General features: G+C 45.1%; 1 protein-coding gene across 2 annotated transcripts in view; it reads left to right on the plus strand.

Moving 5' to 3' along the window:
* bcl9l (bcl9 like) overlaps positions 1 to 15000 on the plus strand; it is a 79159-nt gene that overhangs the window by 28694 nt on the left and 35465 nt on the right. For both annotated transcript variants that reach the window (XM_082956533.1, XM_045724936.2), the window contains exons 2-3: positions 8896 to 8973; positions 11771 to 12095. In XM_082956533.1, the coding sequence (XP_082812659.1) occupies positions 11840 to 12095 (256 nt within the window). In that variant the 5' untranslated portion in view covers positions 8896 to 8973; positions 11771 to 11839. The remainder of the gene's footprint in view (positions 1 to 8895; positions 8974 to 11770; positions 12096 to 15000) is intronic.

Raw genomic sequence — 15000 nt, forward strand, 5'->3', positions numbered from 1 at the left:
TAATAACATGTATTAAGGCTGTAACATATATATTAATAACATGTATTAAGGCTGTAACATGTATTTGTATTTATTAATGATCCCCATTAGCTGCTGTTGCCGTTGCTTCACCACTGTTCCATGTGGTGTATTTTTATGTTGCTGCATCAGTTACCTGATGTGAAATTGAGTTCCATGTTGTCACGGCTCTATGTCGTACTTAGGGACTGTGAAGAGACCTCTGGTGGCATGTCTTGTGGGGTATGGATGGGTGTCTGAGCTGTGTGCCAGTAGTTTAAACAGACCTCTGGTGGCATGTCTTGTGGGGTATGAATGGGTGTCTGAGCTGGGTGCCAGTAGTTTAGACAGACCTCTGGTGGCATGTCTTGTGGGGTATGTATGGGTGTCTGAGCTGGGTGCCAGTAGTTTAAACAGACCTCTGGTGGCATGTCTTGTGGGGTATGAATGGGTGTCTGAGCTGGGTGCCAGTAGTTTAGACAGACCTCTGGTGGCATGTCTTGTGGGGTATGCATGGGTGTCTGAGCTGTGTGCCAGTAGTTTAAACAGACCTCTGGTGGCATGTCTTGTGGGGTATGGATGGGTGTCTGAGCTGGGTGCCAGTAGTTTAGACAGACCTCTGGTGGCATGTCTTGTGGGGTATGTATGGGTGTCTGAGCTGTGTGCCAGTAGTTTAAACAGACCTCTGGTGGCATGTCTTGTGGGGTATGTATGGGTGTCTGAGCTGGGTGCCAGTAGTTTAAACAGACCTCTGGTGGCATGTCTTGTGGGGTATGGATGGGTGTCTGAGCTGGGTGCCAGTAGTTTAGACAGACCTCTGGTGGCATGTCTTGTGGGGTATGTATGGGTGTCTGAGCTGTGTGCCAGTAGTTTAAACAGACCTCTGGTGGCATGTCTTGTGGGGTATGTATGGGTGTCTGAGCTGTGTGCCAGTAGTTTAAACAGACCTCTGGTGGCATGTCTTGTGGGGTATGCATGGGTGTCTGAGCTGGGTGCCAGTAGTTTAGACAGACCTCTGGTGGCATGTCTTGTGGGGTATGTATGGGTGTCTGAGCTGGGTGCCAGTAGTTTAAACAGACCTCTGGTGGCATGTCTTGTGGGGTATGAATGCGTGTCTGAGCTGGGTGCCAGTAGTTTAAACAGACCTCTGGTGGCATGTCTTGTGGGGTATGCATGGGTGTCTGAGCTGTGTGCCAGTAGTTTAAACAGACCTCTGGTGGCATGTCTTGTGGGGTATGTATGGGTGTCTGAGCTGGGTGCCAGTAGTTTAAACAGACCTCTGGTGGCATGTCTTGTGGGGTATGCATGGGTGTCTGAGCTGGGTGCCAGTAGTTTAAACAGACCTCTGGTGGCATGTCTTGTGGGGTATGTATGGGTGTCTGAGCTGGGTGCCAGTAGTTTAGACAGACCTCTGGTGGCATGTCTTGTGAGGTATGCATGGGTGTCTGAGCTGTGTGCTGGTAGTTTAGACAGACAGCTCGGTGCATTCAACATGTCAATACCTCTCACAAATACAAGTAGTGATGAAGTCAATCTCTCCTCCACTTTCAGCCAGGAGAGATTGACATGCATATTATTAATATTAACTCTCTGTGTACATCCAAGGGCCAGCCGTGCTGCCCTGTTCTGAGCCAATTGAAAGTCCCTATTTGTGGCACCTGACCAGACGACAGAACAGTAGTCCAGGTGTGACTAAACTAGGGCCTGTAGGACCTGCCTTGTTGATAGTGTTGTTAAGAAGGTAGAAACTAGGGCCTGTAGGACCTGCCTTGTTGATAGTGCTGTTAAGAAGGTAGAAACTAGGGCCTGTAGGACCTGCCTTGTTGATAGTGCTGTTAAGAAGGTAGAAACTAGGGCCTGTAGGACCTGCCTTGTTGATAGTGCTGTTAAGAAGGTAGAAACTAGGGCCTGTAGGACCTGCCTTGTTGATAGTGTTGTTAAGAAGGTAGAAACTAGGGCCTGTAGGACCTGCCTTGTTGATAGTGCTGTTAAGAAGGTAGAAACTAGGGCCTGTAGGACCTGCCTTGTTGATAGTGCTGTTAAGAAGGTAGAAACTAGGGCCTGTAGGACCTGCCTTGTTGATAGTGCTGTTAAGAAGGTAGAAACTAGGGCCTGTAGGACCTGCCTTGTTGATAGTGTTGTTAAGAAGGCAGAGCAGGGCTTTATTATAGACAGACTTCTCCCCATTTTAGCTACTGTTGTATCAATATGTTTTGACCAGGACAGTTTACAATCCAGGGTCACTCCAACCAGTTTAGTCACCTCAACTTGCTCAATTTCCACATTATTTATGACAAGATTTAGTTGAGGTTTAGTGAATGATTTGTCCCAAATACAATGCTTTTAGTTTTAGGAATATTTAGGGCTAACTTATTCCTTGCCACTCATTCTGAAACTAACTGCAGCTCTTTGTTGAGTGTTGCAGTCATTTCAGTCGCTGTAGTAGCTGACGTGTATAGTGTTGAGTCATCAGCATACATAGACACTCTGGCTTTACTCAGAACCAGTGGCATGTCGTTAGTAAAGATTGAACAAAGTGCCTAGACAGCTGCCCTGGGGAATTCCTGACTCTACCTGGATTATGTTGGAGAGGATTCCATTAAAGAACACCCTCTGTGTTCTGTTAATAACATATATTAAGGCTGTAACATATATTTTCTAGCGTTAAGTGTTGCGTTGCTGTGGTTTTATTGTGTCAGGTTTGTGTCTTCCTGTTTACCTTTCAGTAACCGTGGTGACTAGGTTCAAAGGTGGCTCTGTCAGGTGGTAGTGAGGAGAGGCTCAGGTGGCTTCCTTGTAACTTTGACCTGATCAGACTACTGTTGTCACCATACCAGGGGGGGTCTCTGAATTATACAATCCTACAGTCAACTTGATTTAGATTAGTAAAATCTAACTACATAACTTCCAGGGTTTTTACTAATCTAACTACATAACTGCCAGGGTTTTTACCAATCTAACTACATAACTGCCAGGGTTTTTACTAATCTAACTACATAACTGCCAGGGTTTTACCAATCTAACTACATAACTGCCAGGGTTTTTACTAATCTAACTACATAACTGCCAGGGTTTTACCAATCTAACTACATAACTGCCAGGGTTTTTACTAATCTAACTACATAACTGCCAGGGTTTTTACCAGAGTTTTTGGTCACTGGCCTACACACAATACCCCATAATGTCAAAGTTGGATTATGTTTTTTGAAATTTGTACAAATGAATAATACATGAACAGCTGAAATATCTTGAGTCAATGAGTATTCAATCCCTTTGTTATGTCAAGCCTAAATAAGTTCAGGAGTAAAAATGTACTTAAGTCACATAATAAGTTGCATGGAATCACTCTGTGTTCAATAATAGTGTTTAACATGATTTTTGAATGATTACCTCATCTCTGTACCCCACACATACAATTATCTGTAAAGTCGAGCAGGGAATTTAAAACAGATTCAACCACAAAGACCAGGGAGGTTTTTCTATTCCTTAAACAAGGGCACCTATTGGTAGATGGGTAAAAATAAAATCAAAAAGCAGACTTTAAATATCACTTTGAGCATGGTGAAGTTATTAACTAGACTGGATGGCGTATCAATACACCCAGTCACTACAAAGATACAGGCGTCCTTCCTAACTCAGTTGCCAGAGAGGAAGGAAACCGCTCAGGGATTTCACCATGAGGCCAATGGTGGATTTTAAACCAGTTACAGAGTTTAATGGCTGTGATAGGAGAAAACTGAGGATGGATCAACAACATTGTAGTTACTCCACAATACTAACCTAAATGACAGAGTGGAAAGAAGGAAGCCTGTACAGAATACAAATATTCCAAAACATGCATCCTGTTTGCAATAAGGCAACGAAAATGCAAGAAATGTGGCAAAGCAATTAACTTTTTGTCCTGATTGCAAAGTGTTTGGTTTGGGGCAAATCCAACACAACACATTACTGATTACCACTCTCTATATTTTCAAGCATAGTGGTGTCTGCATCATGTTATGGGTATGCTTGTAATCGTTAAGGACTGGGGAGTTTTTCAGGGGGGGGAAAATGTAGTGGAGTTAAACACAGGCAAAATCCTAGAGGAAAACCTGGTTCAGTCTGCTTTCCACCAGACACTGGGAGATGAATTCACCTTTCAGCAGGACAATAACCTAAAACACAAGGCCAAATCTACACTGGGAGATTAATTCACCTTCCAGCAGGACAATAACCTAAAACACAAGGCCAAATCTACACTGGAGTTGCTAACCAAGAAGGAAGTGAATGTTCTGAGTTAGAGTTTTGTCTTAAATCTACCTGATAATCTATGGCAATACCTGAAGATAGTTTTCTAGCAATTAGGTCTGACCCCATTTAGTCGACTTGTCGATCGTTTGGTCGACCGAGATGTTTTTAGTTAAGCGGTCGCAAATATATATATTTTTTTCACGGCACACGAGACACCTGTCTGATTGGCTCCTGTCTCAGTGGACAGTCCAATAAGAAAGGGAGTATGGCTAAGATACACAAGGCGGGTCTCTCTCCCGCCCATTCTTTTTTTTCATAACTTCATTGTGTGAATTGTTTTAGTCCTTTGATTGTTAGTGTCTATCAATTCCCCATTCAGCAAAAAAAAGAAACTTCCCTTTTTCAGGACCCCTGTCTTTCAAAGATAATTCATAAACATCCAAATAACTTCACAGATCTTCATTGTAAACGTTGTTGCCCCCGGTGACGTTGTTGCCCCCGGTGATGCGCTGTGCAGACCTCACTACCCTCTGGAGAGCCTTACGGTTGTGGGCGGAGCAGTTGCCGTACCAGGCGGTGATACAGCCCGACAGGATGCTCTCAATTGTGCATCTGTAAAAGTTTGTGAGGGTCTTCAGGGGCCAATCCAAATTTCTTCAGCCTCCTGAGGTTGAAGAGGTGCTGCTGCACCTTCTTCACCACGCTGTCTGTGTGGGTGGGACCATTCAGATCGTCGGTGATGTGTACGCCCAGGAACTTAAAACTCTCCACCTTCTCCACTACTGTCCCGTTGATGTGGATAGGGGGCTGCTCCCTCTGCTGTTTCCTGAAGTCCACGATCATCTCCTTTGTTTTGTTGACGTTGAGTGAGAGGTTATTTTCCCTACACCACACTCCGAGGGCCCTCACCTCCCCCCTGTAGGCCGTCTCGTCGTTGTTGGTAATCAAGCCTACCACTGTAGTGTCGTCTGCAAACTTGATGATTGAGTTGGAGGCGTGCATGGCCACGCAGTCATGGGGGAACAGGGAGTACAGGAGAGGGCTGAGAACGCACCCCAGTGGGGCCCCAGTGTTGAGGATCAGCTGGGTGGAGATTCTGTTTCCTACCCTCACCACCTGGGGGTGGCCCATCAAAGTCCAGGAACCAGTTGCACAGGGCGGGGTCAAGACCCAGGGTCTCGAGCTTAATGACGAGTTTGGAGGGTACTATGGTGTTAAATGCTGAGCTGTAATCGATGAACAGCATTCTTACATGGGTATTCCTCTTGTCCAGATGGGTTAGGGTAGTGTGATGGCGATTGCGTCGTCTGTGGACCTATTGGGGCGCTAAGCAAATTGCAGTGGGTCTAGGGTATCAGGTAGGGTGGAGGTGATATGATCCTTGACTAGTCTGTCAAAGCACTTCATGCACTCCTCCCTCATGTGGTACCCATCCTGCAGGCTCATCCTGGCATGACCCTCCGGCATGACAATGCCACCAGCCATACTGCTTGTTCTGTGAGTGATTTCCTGTAAGACAGGAATGTCAGTGTTCTGCGATGGCCAGCGAAGAGCCCGGATCTCAAGCCCATTGAGCACGTCTGGGACCTGTTGGATCGGAGGGTGAGGGCTTGGGCCATTCCACCTAGAAATGTCCTTGAACTTGCAGTTGCCTTGGTAGAAAAGTGGGGTAACATCTCACAGCAAGAACTGGCAAATCTGGTGCAGGCCATGAGGAGATGCCCTGCAATACTTAATGCAGCTGGTGGCCACACCAGATACTGACTGTTACTTTTGATTTTGACCCCCCCTTTGTTCAGGGATACATTATTCAATTTCTGTTAGTCACATGTCTGTGGAACTTGTTCAGTTTATGTCTCAGTTGCTGAATCTTGTTATGTTCATACAAAATATTTAAACATGTTAAGTTTGCTGAAAATAAACACAGTTGACAGTAAGAGGACGTTTCTGCTGAGTTCATAATAAGTAGTACATTTACCTGTTAATCCCCCTCGTTTCTAATGTTTATTTGGTTACGGTCATTTCTGTTTTTTTTATTTATTTATTTATTCAACCTTTACTTAACTAGGCAAGTCAGTTAAGAACAAATTCTTATTTACTTTGACGACCTACCAAAATGCCTCCTGTGGGGACGGGGGCTGGGATTAAAATTAAAATAAATATATAGGACAAAACACACATCACAACAAGAGACACCACAACACTACATAAAGAGAGACAACACTACATAAAGAGAGACAACACTACACTACATAGAGAGAGACAACACAACACTACATAAAGAGAGACACCACAACACTACATAAAGAGAGACACCACAACACTACATAGAGAGAGACACCACAACACTACATAAAGAGAGACTCCACAACACTACACAAAGAGAGACTCCACAACACTACATAAAGAGACACAACACTACATAAAGAGAGACACCACAACACTACATAAAGAGAGACACCACAACACGACATAAAGAGACACAACACTACATAAAGAGACACAACACTACATAAAGAGAGACTCCACAACACTACATAAAGAGAGACACCACAACACTACATAAAGAGACACAACACTACATAAAGAGACACAACACAACACTACATAAAGAGAGACTCCACAACACTACATATAGAGAGACACCACAACACTACATAAAGAGACACAACACTACATAAAGAGACACAACACAACACTACATAAAGAGAGACTCCACAACACTACATAAAGAGAGACACCACAACACGACATAAAGAGAGACACCACTACACTACATAAAGAGAGACTACACTACATAAAGAGACACAACACAACACTACGAAAAATCATAGCTGGCACGCAGATCGGTAGAAATGGTAAGGTAAAATGGGACTCCACATTAAAAAGGTTGCTGACCCCTGGTGTAGAAAACTTCAGGAGCGCAACGGCAGAGTCTACGAGACCACAGCAGCAGGTTGAGGTTTGTCAGAAACAGGTTTTTTCTTCGTTGATCTCTGGCTCGCTCAAGTGTCTTAATTATTTAATCAAACAGTGCGCTTAAAGCATCAGACAACACTTTTAAACACATAGGTATAATATGGATAAATACACGTTTAAACACATAGGTATAATATGGATAAATACACATTTAAATACATAGGTATAATATGGATAAATACACGTTTAAACACATAGGTATAATATGGATAAATACACGTTTAAACACATAGGTATAATATGGATAAATACACATTTAAACACATAGGTATAATATGGATGAATACACATTTAAACACATAGGTATAATATGGATAAATACACGTTTAAACACATAGGTATAATATGGATAAATACACGTTTAAACACATAGGTATAATATGGATGAATACACATTTAAACACATAGGTATAATATGGATAAATACACATTTAAACACATAGGTATAATATGGATAAATACACGTTTAAACACATAGGTATAATATGGATAAATACACGTTTAAACACATAGGTATAATATGGATAAATACACGTTTAAACACATAGGTATAATATGGATAAATACACGTTTAAACACATAGGTATAATATGGATAAATACACGTTTAAACACATAGGTATAATATGGATAAATACACGTTTAAACACATAGGTATAATATGGATAAATACACGTTTAAACACATAGGTATAATATGGATAAATACACGTTTAAACACATAGGTATAATATGGATAAATACACGTTTAAACACATAGGTATAATATGGATGAATACACATTTAAACACATAGGTATAATATGGATAAATACACATTTAAACACATAGGTATAATATGGATAAATACACGTTTAAACACATAGGTATAATATGGATAAATACACGTTTAAACACATAGGTATAATATGGATAAATACACGTTTAAACACATAGGTATAATATGGATAAATACACGTTTAAACACATAGGTATAATATGGATAAATACACGTTTAAACACATAGGTATAATATGGATAAATACACGTTTAAACACATAGGTATAATATGGATAAATACACATTTAAACACATAGGTATAATATGGATAAATACACGTTTAAACACATAGGTATAATATGGATAAATACACATTTAAACACATAGGTATAATATGGATAAATACACATTTAAAAAATGTTGACCAATTGACTGGTCGAAAGAACAGAAGACTCTCGGTCGACCAATGTTTTTTTTAGTTTTTTTTAGTAGTCCTACTGATCAACAACCAATTTGGCTTGAAGCATTTTTTTAAAGAATAATGGGCAAGTGTTGCACAATCCACATGTGGAAAACTCTTAGAGAATTACCCTGAAAGAATCACAGCTGTAATCGCTGCCAAAAGGTTATTCTACAAAGTATTGATACAGGGGTGTGTGAAAACTTATGGAAATTAGATATTTAATTTTCAATAATTGTGTCCACATTTCTTAACATGTTTTCAAACTTGTGTGATGGAAAAAATAGATATGTACGCCCCAGATCTTTTCTATTTGAGGGAAAAAAAAAGTTGCCTTTCAATATAAAACGGAGGTGAAATGGTTTAAAAAATATATAAAGATTTTTATCATGGTGTGCATTTTTTGAAGATGCAGATTTCGCTAACGTTAATGCTAACACTAACGTGACCTCTAACCTCCCTCTCCCCTCCAGGTTATTCTGTGGTCAGTGAAGAGTCAAGGAGGAGCAGCAGCAATATGCCCCAGTGTGTCAGCTGAAACATGGACTGAGGTGAGTGAACTGAACCCAGCCGTACATGTTGGTCGTACCAATTTGAAGTTCAAGGCGAGCGGTAAGAGGTAGAGATGTAACGATTCACAGATACGCATCAGTCCCCGGTTCAAATTTTTACGATGTGAGTTCATTGGTCCTCTGAACCCCAAACGGATCCAAATGTCGCATCGGGTCCAAAAAAAAACTATTAATAATGTTACAAATCGCCGGTTCACTAAAATGCTTTGCTGAAATTACTTAATTTCTACCTTCCAAAAATACCTCTCATCTTGTGAGAACTGCATCGTTCAGCGTCGAACTGAACCGTTGCCAGTCATTGATCTACAAGTTCACCGCCCCCAGGTGGTGAAGGTAGGAAACAACACCTCCACTTCGCTGATCCTAAACACAGGGGCCCCACTGGGGTGTGTGCTCAGCCCCCTCCTGTACTCCCTGTTCCCCCATGACTGCGTGGCCATGCACGCCTCCAACTCAATCATCAAGTTTGCAGACGACACTACAGTGGTAGGCTTGATTACCAACAACGACGAGACGGCCTACAGGGAGGAGGTGAGGGCCCTCGGAGTGTGGTGTCAGGAAAACAACCTCTCACTCAACGTCAACAAAACAAAGGAGATGATCGTGGACTTCAGGAAACAGCAGAGGGAGCAGCCCCCGATCCACATCGACGGGACAGTAGTGGAGAAGGTGGAAAGTTTTAAGTTCCTGGGCGTACACATCACCGACGATCTGAATGTTCCACCCACACAGACAGCGTGGTGAAGAAGGTGCAGCAGCACCTCTTCAACCTCAGGAGGCTGAAGAAATGTGGATTGGCCCCTAAGACCCTCACAAACTTTTACAGATGCACAATTGAGAGCATCCTGTCGGGCTGTATCACCGCCTGGTACGGCAACTGCTCCGCCCACAACCGTAAGGCTCTCCAGAGGGTAGTGAGGTCTGCACAACGCATCACCGGGGGCAAACTACCTGCCCTCCAGGACACCTACACCACCCGATGTCACAGGAAGGCCAAAAAGATCATCAAGGACAACAACCACCCGAGCCGCTGCCTGTTCACCCCGCTATCATCCAGAAGGCGAGGTCAGTACAGGTGCATTAAAGCTGGGACCGAGAGACTGAAAAACAGATTCTATCTCAAGGCCACCAGACTGTTAAACAGCCATCACTAGCCGGCTACCACCCAGTTACTCAACCCTGCACCTTAGAGGCTGCTGCCCTATATACATAGACATGGAATCACTGGTCACTTTAAAAATGGAAACCTGTAATTTTAATGTTTACATACTGCTTTGCTCATCTCATATGTATCTACTGAATTCTGTTCGACTGTATTTAGTCAATGCCACTCCAACGTTGCTCGTCCTAATATTTTTTTATATATATTTTTTTTTAACCCCCTTTTTTTCTCCCCAATTTCGTGAAATTTCCAATTGGTAGTTACAGTCTTGTCTCATCGCTGAAACTCCCGTACGGACTCGGGAGAGGCGAAGGTCGAGAGCCGTGCGTCCTCCGAAACACGACCCAACCAAGCCGCACTGCTTCTTGACACAATGCCCATCCAACCTGGAAGCCAGCCGCACCAATGTGTCGGAGGAAACGCCGTACACCTGGCGACCTGGTCAGCGTGCGCTGCGCCCGGCCCGACACAGGAGTCGCTAGTGAGCGATGAGACAAGGACATCCCTGCCGACCAAACCATCCAAATATGGGTTGTTTTCTGTTTGTTGTTATCAAGTTCCGAGGCTGTTAGTTTCCGGTGCTGTTAGTTCTGATGCTGTTAGTTGCCGAGGCTGTTAGTTGCCGAGGCTGTTAGTTCCGAGGCTGTTAGTTGCCGAGTCTGTTAGTTCCCGAGGCTGTTAGTTGCCGAGACTGTTAGTTGCCGAGGCTGTTAGTTGCCGAGGCTGTTAGTTCTGATGCTGTTAGTTGCCGAGGCTGTTAGTTGCCGAGGCTGTTAGTTGCCGAGGCTGTTAGTTCCGCCCGAGGCTGTTCCCACGTTGCCCGAGGCTGTTAGTTCCCGAGGCTGTTAGTTCCCGAGGCTGTTAGTTCCCGAGGCTGTTAGTTCCCCGCCGAGGCTGTTAGTTCCCGAGGCTGTTAGTTCCCGAGGCTGTTAGTCCCCGACGGCTGTTAGTTCCCCCGAGGCTGTCTACGTTGCCCGAGGCTGTTAGTTCCCGAGGCTGTTAGTTCTGATGCTGTTAGTTGCCGAGACTGTTAGTTGCCGAGGCTGTTAGTTCCGAGGCTGTTAGTTCCCGAGGCTGTTAGTTCCGAGGCTGTTAGTTCCGAGGCTGTTAGTTCCCGAGGCTGTTAGTTCGAGCTGTTAGTTGCCGAGGCTGTTAGTTCCCGAGGCTGTTAGTTCCCGAGGCTGTTAGTTCGAGCTGTTAGTTGCCGAGGCTGTTAGTTCCGAGGCTGTTAGTTCCCGAGGCTGTTAGTTCGAGCTGTTAGTTGCCGAGGCTGTTAGTTCTGAGGCTGTTAGTTGCCGAGGCTGTTAGTTCCCGAGGCTGTTAGTTGCCGAGGCTGTTAGTTCCCTGATCCCGCTGTTAGTTGCCGAGGCTGTTAGTTGCCGAGGCTGTTAGTTCCCGAGGCTGTTAGTTGCCGAGGCTGTTAGTTCCTGAGGCTGTTAGTTGCCGAGGCTGTTAGTTCCCGAGGCTGTTAGTTGCTGATGCTGTTAGTTGCCGAGGCTGTTAGTTCCCGAGGCTGTTAGTTCTGATGCTGTTAGTTGCCGAGGCTGTTAGTTCTGAGGCTGTTAGTTGCCGAGGCTGTTAGTTCTGAGGCTGTTTTCTTCTCCGTCTCAACAGCTGTGTAGGCAAGCAGCAGTGTGACTTCCTGAAACAGACAGACGCACACCTCACTTGCCAGCCGTTCAAATGCACCCCGACAATAAGCTGACCAATCATGGCAAGCAAGTGAGCAGCGACAGCCAATCCCAGCTCTCCAATGTGACCCAGCAGCAGGAGGGGGCCAATAAGGGCCTGGGGGCGGGCAACCCTGGCCTGAAGGCTGTCAGCCAATCGGTGAGTGGCGTTGGGGGGATGATGAAGACGAAGAGAGAGAGAAGTGTGTCCATGGACTCTGGGGAACAGAGAGACACTATCACCCCTGTGCAGGAGCCTGATGCCAAAGGTAGGGTATTACCACACACACACACACACACACACACACACACACACACACACACACACACACACACACACACACACACACACACACACACACACACACACACACACACACACACAATACACAGACATACACACACACATCCCACACGATAGACATGCACACACACACACACACAGACATACACACACACACACACACACACACACAGACATACACACACACATACACACAGACATACATGCACACGTTTCCTGCTGTGGGTGGTGTAGGTAGCTAATCTGGTATTTGTGGTGCAGATGTGACCAGAGAGAGACACAGGAAGTCTAACAGATGTGACCAGAGAGAGACACAGGAAGTCTAACAGATGTGACCAGAGAGAGACACAGGAAGTCTAACAGATGTGACCAGAGAGAGACACAGGAAGTCTAACTGATCTGACCAGAGAGAGACACAGGAAGTCTAACTGATCTGACCAGAGAGAGACACAGGAAGTCTAACTGATCTGACCAGAGAGAGACACAGGAAGTCTAACAGATGTGACCAGAGAGAGACACAGGAAGTCTAACTGATCTGACCAGAGAGAGACACAGGAAGTCTAACAGATGTGACCAGAGAGAGACACAGGAAGTCTAACTGATCTGACCAGAGAGAGACACAGGAAGTCTAACTGATCTGACCAGAGAGAGACACAGGAAGTCTAACAGATCTGACCAGAGAGAGACACAGGAAGTCTGTTTCCAGAACAGTGGTCTCTGTAGGGGGCTGGTCTGACTCCTGTCTGTAGCAGCAGTAAACTGTTTCCAGAACAGTGATCTAGGTATCTGTCTGTAGCAGCAGTAAACTGTTTCCAGAACAGTGATCTAGGTATCTGTCTGTAGCAGCAGTAAACTGTTTCCAGAACAGTGATCTAGGTATCTGTCTGTAGCAGCAGTAAACTGTTTCCAGAACAGTGATCTAGGTATCTGTCTGTAGCAGCAGTAAACTGTTTCCAGAACAGTGATCTAGGTATCTGTCTGTAGCAGCAGTAAACTGTTTCCAGAACAGTGATCTAGGTATCTGTCTGTAGCAGCAGTAAACTGTTTCCAGAACAGTGATCTAGGTATCTGTCTGTAGCAGCAGTAAACTGTTTCCAGAACAGTGATCTAGGTATCTGTCTGTAGCAGCAGTAAACTGTTTCCAGAACAGTGATCTAGGTATCTGTCTGTAGCAGCAGTAAACTGTTTCCAGAACAGTGATCTAGGTATCTGTCTGTAGCAGCAGTAAACTGTTTCCAGAACAGTGATCTAGGTATCTGTCTGTAGCAGCAAGGCTAGATCTTGTTATTGGTTTGCATGTCTTTGTGCTGTGACTATTTGCATTTGTTTGCCTGTCTATTATTATTATTGTGTGTGTGTGTGTGTGTGTGTGTGTGTGTGTGTGTGTGTGTGTGTGTGTGTGTGTGTGTGTGTGTGTGTGTGTGGTGTGTGTGGGTGGTGTGTGTGTGTGGTGTGTGTGGGTGGTGTGTGTGTGTGGTGTGTGTGTGAGGTGTGTGTGTGTGTGTGTGTGTGTGTGACTGCTGAGGTGGGGGGAGAGTAACAGGCAGTAATATGAATTTGTGAACCTGAGTCATCTGGACTTCCCGTCCCCCCCCACACACACACACACACACACACACACACACACACACACACACACACACACACACACACACCACGCGCCCCCCCCCACACACACACACACACACACACACACACACACACACACACCACGCGCCACGCACACACACACACACACACACACACACACCACACACCACACACCACACAGCACGCGCACACCACACACACACACACACACCACACACCACAGACACACACACACACACACACACACACACACCACACACCACACACCACACAGCACGCGCACACACACACACACACACACCACACACCACAGACACACACACACACACACACACACACACCACACACCACACACCACACAGCACGCGCACACACACACACACACACACCACACACCACAGACACACACACACACACACACACCACACACAATGTTCCTTGATATAATGAGAGCAGCTGAGGGATGGTTTATAGAGATAGGTGAGGTGGACTGAGAGCAGCTGAGGGATGGTTTATAGAGATAGGTGAGGTGGACTGAGAGCAGCTGAGGGATGGTTTATAGAGATAGGTGAGGTGGACTGAGAGCAGCTGAGGGATAGTTTATAGAGATAGGTGAGGTGGACTGAGAGCAGCTGAGGGATGGTTTATAGAGATAGGTGAGGTGGACTGAGAACAGCCTGAGGGATAGTTTATAGAGATAGGTGAGGTGGACTGAGAGCAGCCTGAGGGATGGTTTATAGAGATAGGTGAGGTGGACTGAGAGCAGCCTGAGGGATGGTTTATAGAGATAGGTGAGGTGGACTGAGAGCAGCCTGAGGGATAGTTTATAGAGATAGGTGAGGTGGACTGAGAGCAGCCTGAGGGATAGTTTATAGAGATAGGTGAGGTGGACTGAGAGCAGCTGAGGGATGGTTTATAGAGATAGGTGAGGTGGACTGAGAGCAGCTGAGGGATGGTTTATAGAGATAGGTGAGGTGGACTGAGAGCAGCTGAGGGATAGTTTATAGAGATCGGTGAGGTGGACTGAGAGCAGCTGAGGGATAGTTTATAGAGATCGGTGAGGTGGACTGAGAGCAGCCTGAGGGATGGTTTATAGAGATAGGTGAGGTGGACTGAGAGCAGCTGAGGGATAGTTTATAGAGATAGGTGAGATGGACTGAGAGCAGCTGAGGGATGGTTTATAGAGATCGGTGAGGTGGACTGAGAGCAGCCTGAGGGATAGTTTATAGAGATAGGTGAGGTGGACTGAGAGCAGCTGAGGGATAGTTTATAGAGATCGG

The sequence above is a fragment of the Salmo salar genome, chromosome 09, assembly GCF_965601325.2.
Source record: "Salmo salar chromosome 09, fSalSal1, whole genome shotgun sequence".
Lineage (NCBI taxonomy): Eukaryota > Metazoa > Chordata > Actinopteri > Salmoniformes > Salmonidae > Salmo > Salmo salar.